Raw genomic sequence first — 11,279 nt, forward strand, 5'->3', positions numbered from 1 at the left:
GCATCAACGATGTGATAACTCAATAATTTTTAAGACAGTACAACCTATCAAAATCAACCAGTGTATAAATACGGTATTTTCCTTCATTAACCGAATGTTTTCGAGGCCGTCGAAATCTAAGATCGTCACGAGAGTTATAAAGGCGCCAAAAACACAATAGAATCCTAGCCTTTGCGTACTTTTTTAAAAAGAAAAAAAAGCCAACCCCACAAACCCCGTCTGACAGATATTGAAGGTAACCAATCATATTTAACTGCGCGCACCCCGTTTACCAATGGCCTTTCTCCTTACGGGGTTCACGGCACCTGAGGGCGGGCGGAAGGCCAAAAGACAGGTTGGATAGCCAATTGTAACTACGTTGGCCCCTGAGTGGCCAATGGTATTCGGCAAGAGGCGGTGTTGCTGAAAGGGGCTGAGGGCGCCATGTAATGGAGGCGCAAAACTGTAAGCGGCCATTGATGAGACTGCTGGCGTGAGTGGAGAGTGCGGAACTGTGCCGAGAAGGAGGTCGTTGACGTCGGCGGATACTTTTCGACACGCTTTCACCATATATCTTGGATTTTTCATTATAAACGGCGTCTTTCATACGAGAATAAGATGGATATGAAGAAGCGTATCACGTTGGAGCTGAGGAATAAGTCTCCGGGCGAGGTGAGGTATAGGAGAGGGCTGAGCATGGGAATCCCGTTCTTGGGACCAGGGTGAGGGCAAAAGCCCACAGTAAAGATAAGCGGGCGCGTGGCAGGAAGGCTGGGTGCTTCAGGCTAAAGACATTTGGTATTTTATTTGTTCCCCGGTACCTGCGCGGAGCGGAGGTTTCCCGAGGCGCGGAGTTTCAGCCTTCCCGCCAGGTGCCCGCGCTGCCCAGCCTCAGTTCTGAAAGCCTTCCACAAGTAACTTTTAAAACGCAAACAAAATTCCTATTTTCTTGTTAGTAAGTGCGATTTTTGCAGTTATGTCCAGGATGTTACTGTTTATGTGCCCGGCGTTATTTTTCCACGCGCTTAAAGGGATGTATAGTTAGGGATGGAGGGTGCGTGAGTATCCGCTTGGTTATTAGGTTGCATTTTTGTTCATCCGTGTTGTTTATCTTCCTATTGTTTTGGGGCAGTTTCTAACGTTCCATTATTTTCGCAAAAATGGATTTCCCCAGTTTTAAGTTCTCGGAACTCCGCCACTGAATTAGCCGTGCAGGCGCGAACTTTACTATAGCGTTATAAAATTGAATGTGTTATCCGGCTGGTGTTTGTGTACGCTCCATCTCTGAGGGTGTTTTTTCTTGACCCTATCCGTGGCTTTATTGAAAATGGGGGGGAGGGAGGGGGTAATGGACGCAGACATAATTTAGAGGGTTTTGATAACGGCATCCAGTAAGTCCTTGCACCGATTCCTCGCAGATATGTGGTACTTATCTCCTCTTTCTTGTGTGTATGAGCGAGCACTTTCAGACTTACTTACCATGTTTCACCCCGTGGAGTTCTGTATCTCTGCCTATTGAACGAGGAAACTCCATTTCCCAGGTGTGTGTGCAATAAGCTGCCGACCTCCCGTCTTGGGCTGTGAACTACCTGTCCCGTGGGGTGCCTTGATCGTCCTACCAACGCCAGGGGAGGCTGCCATGGCCTCGGCACCCCACGTGGGGGGCGGCCATGTCGCTTCTTGAGCATCGGCGTGCCTCGGGTTAGTCCTGCCGGGGGTGTGGCCATGGACGGCAGTTAGTTGCTGCTCTAGTTTTAGGCCCTTGTCCCACCACGTGTGGAGGCGGGACCGACGTACCCTGGCAGATGGCTACTGTAACACCTCCCCGTGCTGCCAAAGACCGCACCTCTTCCTACAGCCCGACAATGAGCCGTCGACAGCTGCAGCCCAACTTTTCAGTGCAGTACCCACAATGCGCGGCGAGCCTGTGTCGTAGTGGCTACTGAAAGATGTTTTTACCCAGTTTTACGTGTTCAGGGTTCACCCCTTTCAGCAATGTGGATTTAACCCGATATTCCCCGGTACCCCTGGTTACGGTGTGGGCTGCCACATAGTTTTGTATTTTGGTTGTACTCTTATCATTCGGTCAGTGATTCTGGCCTTGGTACTCACCCAGGCGCATTCAATGCCTTGACCTACTCGACTCTGACATAAGCTTTCCAAGTTAAGTCTTAGTTTTACAGGTGGCCAGCGTAAGAAATCAGGCTGATCATGTTGCATTCTCCGCTTTCCTGCTGTTGCTTGTACCAGATGGGCATTGCATCTATATCAGGAGAAGCCTTCATGACACCGGATCTAACCCTTGTTGTACGAAGTTCTTTACGGCGGGGACGTCACTGCACCTCCTTTGCACAGTGGAATGTGATATAACTGAATCATCACATTTACAGGCAAGCATAACCTAATTGCCGCATGGCACACGACTTCTCCACACCTACGTCCAACGATAATACACAACTGTATCGGTGTATATGTGGCTTTGCCTGGCACAGTTGGAGTGGTCGTTTATTGGGGTTGTTGAGCGATTCGTTGATTTTTACTGTAGCACCAATCCTAACAGAATCTACATTTTACTGGTATGCTAAGGACAGTGCTTTAAATGGGTCGGTCGGAGTACATGCACTCTTTTATTTTCGGAGGGAGAGTACCGGCACTGCTCAGAAACAAGCAGGTATTTTACTACAGAGTACCTGCGCATCAATTTTTTCCATTTCAAGCTCTGGTTTGGGAATTTATAAGTTGCTAACTAACTCTCCCTAAACTGAAGTCAATCATTTTGACCTGTGATGGTTATAATGTGGCTGTTTTTTTCCATTTGATAGCTAATCCTTTTTCCCTTTCTTTCAGGTGGCGGAGTTGGTACTTGATAGCTGTCGTTCCAGTAATGGCGAAATCGAAGGCCTCACGGAGAATTTTAAAGAATTGGAATTTCTTAGCATGGCCAGTATAGAACTGACATCCTTGTCTAAACTTCCAACTTTAAGCAAGCTGAGAAAGGCAAGTAACTTCAAAGTTGGACGCTTTAATTTCCTTAGAAAAGGACATGCTGCCATTCGAACCTATTTCTTGGAACTGGTATGCAACTTGAGGGCTTGGGTCTGAGTTTTTCTACATTCTTTTTACACGGCTTACTGGGGCAACCTAATCCCCTTTCCTCGATTAGGTATTCTTGTATTTAGCTTGATGGTGTATTTTACATGAAGCTGGTTATTCCATCAGACCAAGAACCTATTAGTCGAAGGATGTGAACCTAGACTATTCTGTTATTTTAAGTGTCTAAGCATACTTAAGCAGACCAAGAATTTTACGAATTGAAGCTTTAATATGTATTGCATTCTCCTGAGCTCAAATATGTATGTTATTTACTTTGTAAATCTTTCTCTGGATAATTAAAAAAAATGATTTTCTTCTGTGAACAGCGCAAGTTGTTAATGAGAATTGTGGGTGGCCAGCGGGGAAGAGAGGATTTTGCCATTTCCTTGCCTCTAATTTTGTTTTATTTTTCTCATTTTCTAGTTGGAGCTTAGCGATAATGCTATTTCTGGGGGCCTGGAAATTCTAGTGGAAAAGTGTCCGAATCTTACATACCTTAACCTGAGTGGCAACAAAATTAAAGACCTCAGCACAGTTGAACCGCTTGTGAGTATGGGACTTTGTAGTTTTTACCGCCTGTACAGTTTGTGCGTTTTCACTACACATTTGAATGAAGTATACATAACTGGGCTTGGATCACTGGTTTACAAACCTTAGAATTGCTTGGTCGTTAGACTAATTTGTAGGAAACCACTTCAGTGACAGTATTTTAGTCTAACACTTTACCCATAGCCTTTTAATATATGACCAGCCAAAGGCAGAACACTATTTTATTATCCTTTTTTAATTTTGCAGCAAAATTTGAAAAACTTGAAGAGCCTCGACTTGTTCAACTGTGAGATCACAAATCAAGAAGATTACAGAGAGAGCATTTTTGAACTTCTTACACAAATCACTTATCTTGATGGTTTTGATCAAGAAGACAACGAGGCTCCTGACTCCGAAGAAGAGGAAGATGAAGGTAAGCTGTCAATTGATGGTCTTCAATTATGGTTTGATATTGGAATGTCTCTGAAAGAATATTATGAGAGCACCTGCTTGGAATGTTCTTTGTTAGCATCTTTCATGAATGACTGTTGGAGTTTACTTAAGCCACCAGAATCTTTTGTTATGCATTCTTGAGCCATTCTTGTGAGCGTTTTAGGTCTCACCTACGCAGCGCGCAAGCGCTGCTTTGGAGTGACCTCTTGGAATACACTCTGGGCTTTATTGGAAACTTTTGCATGTTCCGCACTGTGCGAGTCTTGCCACATCTGAAACCTTGTCCACAACTCTGCCTTTGTCGCGCAGTGTGCCATCTGCTCTCTTGTTTCTTGCTTTAGTCTTTAGCTCCTGCTCCTCCCTTGACCAATGCATGTTTAACCTCCGTTCTCTTTCAGCCAATCTAATGTTTATTGATCCAGCAGTCTCCCTGCCCGCTCTACACACTCGCACCTCAAATCCCTGCCTTTTCCTGTACGTTGTAAGAGAAAAATGCAGCATAAGTCTAAACCCAGAGTCTCGCGTGCCCCGCCTCCTCCCCTCCACCCACAACACTGCAGACCCCACCCAGGGCACAGAGTAATAAACCAAGACAGCCCGGGCTGAAAATGTCAGACCCTCAATACCGGTGCTATTGCTGACATTCCAGTTATATTGTATATTCAGCTCTGCACATGCTCCCAGCGGTCTCCCGTTGGCACGTGCGGACTACAAACCATGCCGAGTAACAACTGGCTTTAATGAGCATCGGCTTCAAGCACTACCCAGAAGGGATGTTGCAGGTCTTTTTCCTTGGCAATGTCGACATTTCGGCTCCTTGTTGTCCCCTCTCCCTTCAGCAGATGCAGCGCTGCCTGCTCAGCTCTTCTTCCTTCTATTCTCTCCTTCCCTCCCATGTCTTTCTCCAGTTTCATACTGGCCCCATACAGTCTTTTACATCCCTGTCTAGATCTAGTCTATCCAGTGTCCTCTTCTCATCCACTCTGTCCTGTTTCTCCTAGTCATCCCATGTTTACATCTCTTGCCCCCCCCCCTGTTCTCAATGTCACCCAGTGTTCTCTCCGCTCCCTTTCGCTTGTCTGCTTTCCTATCTCATCCAATATTTATCTTCTCGCCTCTGCCCTCCACAGCTCATTACCCTCTTGATGCTCCCATCTTTCATTCACAAACCAGCTTTGCAGACACCTACCCGCTCATTTATGTGCACACAAATGGAACGCACCATGTGGCATAGCGCGTGTGCCCTGGGATCCAGTGCAGGTACAGACACTGGCCCCTAGCTACTGTTTTAGCTGTGAAATACAGCAATAACCACTGCACCTGTGGAAGCTATGCCCCTGCATGCACCCGCGAACCTGCCTACCTATTCTCCTAAATGCACTGCAGAGTCCAGCATTCTGAGTATAGAGGACTGGCATAGAAAGAGGAAACCAGCATTGACATAGCCAATAGGTCTCTCCTTTGGGACCCTGTGAGTTAAAAAAGAAAAAAACGGAAGTATAAGACTTGACGTCTACATTCACTTTGTATTAAGGATGCAGGAAATGTAAACGAAGTCTTACACTACAGTTTTTTTTACTTACAAGGTCCCAAAGTCAAGACCTATTGGCTATGCCAATACTTGTTCTAAAATGCATGTATCTTATACTTGTGGACTTTCAGTCAACTCTTTGTACATCTGCTTTACCTGCCCTCATATTGGACTTGTAGAGATGGCTCTTTAATTTTGTTTCCAATTGGTATAGGCCTAAATAAATGGCAAGTTTTGGCTTGGTTAGATGGTATTTCTGAGACACAGGCAGTGACCGCACGACCCCTAAGTACTTATGTGCACGTTGTGTAGATTTTGTCCATTCCAAGCAAAACTTGAGGTTGGTTGCTGTTTAAACCATTATGTTGAACTGTCTGTGTCATACTGCAATAGTAATTGGAGACTCAATCCATGTTAGCGTTTTCCTCTGCCAACAAATGGCGGCGGGCTACCTGCGAGGTTGCGATTTCACATAAATCAGAAAACCAATCCTTCTCTCAAAAGTCAAAGATTGCGCTGAGCCCAAGATCCATTTTTGAACGTGGTTTATTGAAACTATGCCAGACGCGTTTCGGAACAGGCGCTCACCCGTTCCCTTTTCACGGGTCAATTTGACACTTTATTTCACCCATAACATTTAGTGCACAAAGAATGTAAACATTAATATAGGACTACTTCAGAACCTCAAATGAGTGGTCAAAACGGCATCCATTTTGGAATGGTTTGTTTCTACACGATAGTACATTTTTCCAAGTGGGAACAACATTATACTTTATTTCATTCATACTGATGTGCCTCCATACAAAGAGTTGGTATTCCATTTTCAAATCAAAAATGTTACAATTCGGCCATGATAAAAAATCAAAATTCATTTTATCAGCTTGCGTTTATCCTATGTATGCTATACATCATGGCCCACTTGAACAGACTTGTAACATTTTTAATTTGAAAATGTAATACCAACTCTTTGTATGGAGGCACATCCGTATGAATGAAATCCCCGTGCACAAGACAGCGAACATTTGTATTTTAAGTTCTGCTTAGTTTAATTTAAAGTATACTTTTGTTTCCACTTGGAAAAATCTACTATCTTGTAGAAACAAAGCATTCCAAAAAGGTTATGAAGTAGTCCTATGTTAATGTTTACATTCTTTGTGCACTATGTTATGGGTGAAATGAAATGTCAAATTGACCAGTGAGAAGGGAACGCCTATTCCGAAACACGTCGGGCATTGTTTGCCAAATGGATCTTGAACTATGCACAATCTTTGTGATATATACCTTTTTTTGTAGATCACGAAGAATGGTACGCCCCAGTGCAACCTGGGGGTGAAACGAGTGTAACACACGAAGCCGTAGGACTGCGGATGTTACAAATTTACATTAGTGTCATCTTGTAGTATCCTACAATTCCCACTGCATTATGTAGAATACCCATTTGCTTTGAAATACAAATTTGTGTCCTGGCCAGTCAATCAAACAGCAACATTGTGACTCCTGGGGATAGCTGGGCACCAAGTCTCCATTGAAGAGGCAGGTCATGAGTCTCTTTCTGAAGTCTGCCAGCAAGGGTCCTATATGGAGCTGAGGGAAAGGTCATTCCAGGTCTTGGCAGCAATGTATGAGCAACCACGGCTGCAACAGATACTTATTTGCTCTGTAGAGTGCTTGAGCTGCCATCATGAGTGGATGTTTAGCCAAACAAATTAGTTGTTGAACGCTGCGTGGAGTTACTGAGTGCTGACAAAACAATCTGACACATGTATTTTGCATTCATTTTCCAGTGCCTATGTCAGCACTTGCATTCCAATACAGAAGTATTGGTAAGATGAATCTGTTTTTGTATCAAGTGCATATTACATGCTGATGCACGCGCAGTATGCTCAATGTTTTAGCCCCACATCTGTGCATACAATTAGTGTCCGGTAAACTAAGTCGTTTTTAATTTTAAAAATTAAGATTGCAAATCCATGTAGTTGCTAATGCATGCGCTTTTTCAGATGGTGAAGATGATGATGAGGATGACGACGATGATGAGGATGAAGCTGGCCCACCAGGAGATTCTGAAGAGGAGGAAGATGTGTCCGATTTGGGAGAAGAGGAAGAGGAAGAGGAGGAAGAGGAAGAAGGTGTTGGCCTATCTTACTTAATGAAAGATGAGATTCAGGTACTTCTTTTGAATATCTTCTTGTAGGATCCTTCGTTAGGCATTTGAGCAGAGCGCAAAAACAGTTGATGGACAGAATGCAGAACAATGTTATACATTCACCCCAGTACAGAGATCTGGCCTAAATCCATCGTTTTTTTGCTCACCATGCCAATCCAGTTGGTACACAGTCATATAAAATCAGTCTTGACCCTGCGCCCCATGGGAACAGTCCAGCCTGAACTCCCAAGTGCCGTCCTCCCTGGACTGGAAACAAGCATCCTAGGACCGGTTTCGGGCTTTCAGCCCTCATCCGCAGGATAGCTTGACTCCATTGGCATGGAGAGCACGGGACTCGCGTCTGAGCATACCCGTCCCACTCGGGGTGACAAATGCAAAAACAGTTGATGCAGAACAATGTCATACATTCACCCCAGTACAGGCGTGGTCCTGTGCTCACTTTGCAACTGAATTCATGCTGGGGGTGAGTGCTTGCAATGTTCAGCACTCCGTCCATCATCCGCTTTGGTTTTGATTTGTGAGCAGAGCGCCTGTGAACCAAGTAGGCTATTGTTACTGCAGTGGTGGGTGGTGCGTTAATCGGGGAGGGGGGGGTCCTCATTCATTCCAATTATGTTATGGTGTGTTGTAACCTGTTGATGGAGGTATGGAGCATTCTAGAAATGTATAATGTAAGCAACTTAACTTAAATATATTCGCTGCACTGTTTTGCATAATGGTTTTGGGGGGGGGCCAGTTCGCGGCGTTTGTGTGATTTTGTGCTACCGAAGTATCCTTGTAGAAACGCTCCCTTTTTGACCAGGAATGGCAGTATCGTGGCTATTGTGCAGATGTTAATGGCAAGTCAGTTGTATGCTTTGCCTGCATGCTTCATTCTAAGTGTAATACCTTCCTGAATCGTGTTCACACAGGATGAAGAAGATGACGATGATTATGAAGGCGAAGAGGAAGAAGGTAGGAAATAAATTACTTGATATACCTTTAGTTGGTTAAAGTGTTAATATAACGAAGTCTGTGTTTTCAAGTTTGAATTCACAGTAATCATGCAGCGCTAGGTTATTTTTATTTTGTTTGGTTGTTTACTAGCCAGAAATAAAATGTCGCCCCACCCCAATAATGTAGGGTGAATGAGTCGCCAGAAAGTATCGACCAAAGAACTGTATGGCCAGGACTTAGTTGTGAGTGAAGCAATAGTACATAGCTGATCGCTAGCTTAGGCTTTTGACTAGTTGGCATACATATATAACGGGTGGTATGACGGTATAACGGATGGTGTAGAAGCATTGCGTAACAAGTGGGTAGGAGATACGACTTGATAGAATAGAAACCGACTGATAGTGAGAGAAATGGAAAAAGGATTGGGCGCATATGTCTGCATAACGACCCATTCAGGATCATAGTGTTAACTGCCAGTTTGAAGATGTAGATCTGTCCAAGCATGTTGAGGCATGTACGTTTCAATTTAAATTAGTCCGAGTGTTGATATTACCGGCAATATATATTTTCATGGTGTTGCAAGGTTTTGCGCTCCTCTGCACCACCAGTGACGGAGGGTGGTAAAGTTAGCAGAGATGTACATTAGCTGTATTTGTGATGTACGCAGCATTTTTATCATGACACTTTTTTTATTTTTTTATTCCAGAAGAGGCCGATGTGAAAGGAGAGAAGAGGAAACGAGAAGCTGAAGACGAGGGTGAAGATGAGGATGATTGAACGAACTGACTGATTTTAGGAGAGGGACAAGCCCTTTCATGCTCCACTTGACAATAGCTATCATGCCTATATATATATATATCTCATGTACTATAGATTCCCCGATTGAAGAGGACGTGTCTTTTATAGGAAAGGTGTGGTTTTTAAACTATTTGCCCTTTTTATCATTCCAACTAGGATGTGAATGCCTGCTAGTCACTCACATGCATATACAAGGTTTCCTTCCCTCCCCTCCCATGTTTGATTGCTGTATTTGTTTTAATATGCTCTGTCACATTGAATTCATGCAGGTTCGGTTTTTCTGTTGGCCTCGTTTGAGGCCTTGAAACTTATTTATAAAGTAGCTGTGTATATTAAAAAATTGCTGTAAGGTGGTGGATGAAATGGCATATCCATCATAACCCTTTGTAAAGTTGATTATTGTACATGGGATTGAATAATCTATCTGCAAATGCCATTTTCTAGGGGAGAAGCTGCAGTTGAGCGTGTAGATGAAACAAAGTGTATTTGATTGGGGACTGTAAACTGTTTTTAAGAGATTGAAAGTGTTGGCCAGATTTTAAAATAGTTTGGTCTATTTTTTTGTGAATTAAAATATTAGAATAAGGACTCTTCACATTTGTTTTTCTCTTGCCACAAATTGCTGCTGGCGAGGGTATCTCCCTAATTTACTCCCCTTTTTGTGCATATTATCAAATTGTAACTTAAGGAATTTATGGTGGCCCTACCCATTGCTTTTTTGTTTTTAGCAAGTTTAAGTAGTGCTGCTTGAATTAATCCTTAAGGCAGGTAATCCATCAGTCTATTCATTGGAGGGTCTATACAATCTGGATGCTTAACATCTTTCTCAAGGATACAGTTTTCAAATATTCTGCTAATGTGCCCATATAATTCTGCCAGCTAAAATAAGTTTTGTTTCATTGGTGGGTTGTTTCCCTTCACCCCAGGGTCTATGGAATGGATGAGTTTTATATTTGTCAAGATTTTTGTTCTATTTAAAAGGCTGTTTTCTATGGCAGTTTGTATATAGTGTTCTTATTTTTTTCCGTAAACTTCCAAGTAACCGATTATGTGGAATTGTGTTTTGAATAAAGCCATGACAGTGTTAATACATTTTAGTTGTAGTTTACTCAGTCAAATGGGTGGAGGCAGTGTGAAAGATCACTTTCGATGTCCATAATGCCCACTACCTGACAGTTCTTTTTCCTCAGACGTAGTTTTACTGCTAACACTAACCTGCACACAGTGATTAGAAATGGCGTCACCAAGGGTATTGATTTGTTTTGCTTGCATTCAAATGTTTCCACCACTCTTCAGCATTGCAAAAAATGTTGTTAATTTAGCTTTCTATATGGTAATTTGCAGGCATTGAAATTGTGTTGCATGCTGGGAAAAATAACATTCTACAGGGTACCCAGCAGAATTAGCACATAAAACCTCTCACTTTGAATTCAGAGAATGAAAAGTAAACACCAAGCTCCCTCAGACGGCAGTCTGGCATTTGACCCCCCTGTCTTTAAATGCACAGCAAAAGTAACAATATTTGAAGGCCTGTTTACAGATAGTGAGCTGTGTTGAATACTTCCCTTCAGGATGGACTAACTCAAGCTGGACAGCCTAAATAAAGACTGCAAATGGAAAGCAAGCAAATGTGTTACAAAATAAAGACAGTGGTAAACAATGTGGGATGCATTTCCAGGGAAACCGAACATCTTCAAGATGTCGTTAGCAAGCTGTCTGCTAGGCTTCGACCTTAAAACAAATGCTTGGACGCATCATGTGGGATTTAGTTTGATTTAATAGGTGGGTGGCGGT

The 11,279-nt window shown here is 43.2% G+C and overlaps 1 protein-coding gene across 4 annotated transcripts; it reads left to right on the top strand.

Annotated features, from left to right (window-relative positions):
- The first annotated feature begins 381 nt into the window (after nt 1-381).
- On the top strand, nt 382-10,577 carry ANP32E (acidic nuclear phosphoprotein 32 family member E). 4 transcript variants are annotated; one of them, XR_015302450.1, is made up of 8 exons: nt 382-651; nt 2,827-2,976; nt 3,496-3,618; nt 3,868-4,033; nt 7,585-7,751; nt 8,663-8,705; nt 9,394-10,163; nt 10,324-10,577. XR_015302450.1 is itself a non-coding variant. In XM_086945370.1 (7 exons), exons 1-7 carry the CDS (start codon nt 598-600, stop codon nt 9,462-9,464), a joined length of 774 nt encoding a protein of 257 aa, XP_086801496.1. In that variant the 5' UTR covers nt 402-597; the 3' UTR covers nt 9,465-10,577. The 4 variants fall into 4 exon arrangements, 2 of the variants coding, with proteins under 2 accessions (XP_086801496.1, XP_086801497.1); XR_015302451.1 differs by lacking the exon at nt 382-651 and adding an exon at nt 1,872-2,369; XM_086945370.1 differs by having other exon boundaries at nt 402-651; nt 9,394-10,577.
- The last annotated feature ends 702 nt before the right edge of the window (nt 10,578-11,279 follow it).

The sequence above is a fragment of the Lissotriton vulgaris genome, chromosome 12, assembly GCF_964263255.1.
Source record: "Lissotriton vulgaris chromosome 12, aLisVul1.2, whole genome shotgun sequence".
NCBI classification, from domain to species: Eukaryota; Metazoa; Chordata; class Amphibia; order Caudata; family Salamandridae; genus Lissotriton; species Lissotriton vulgaris.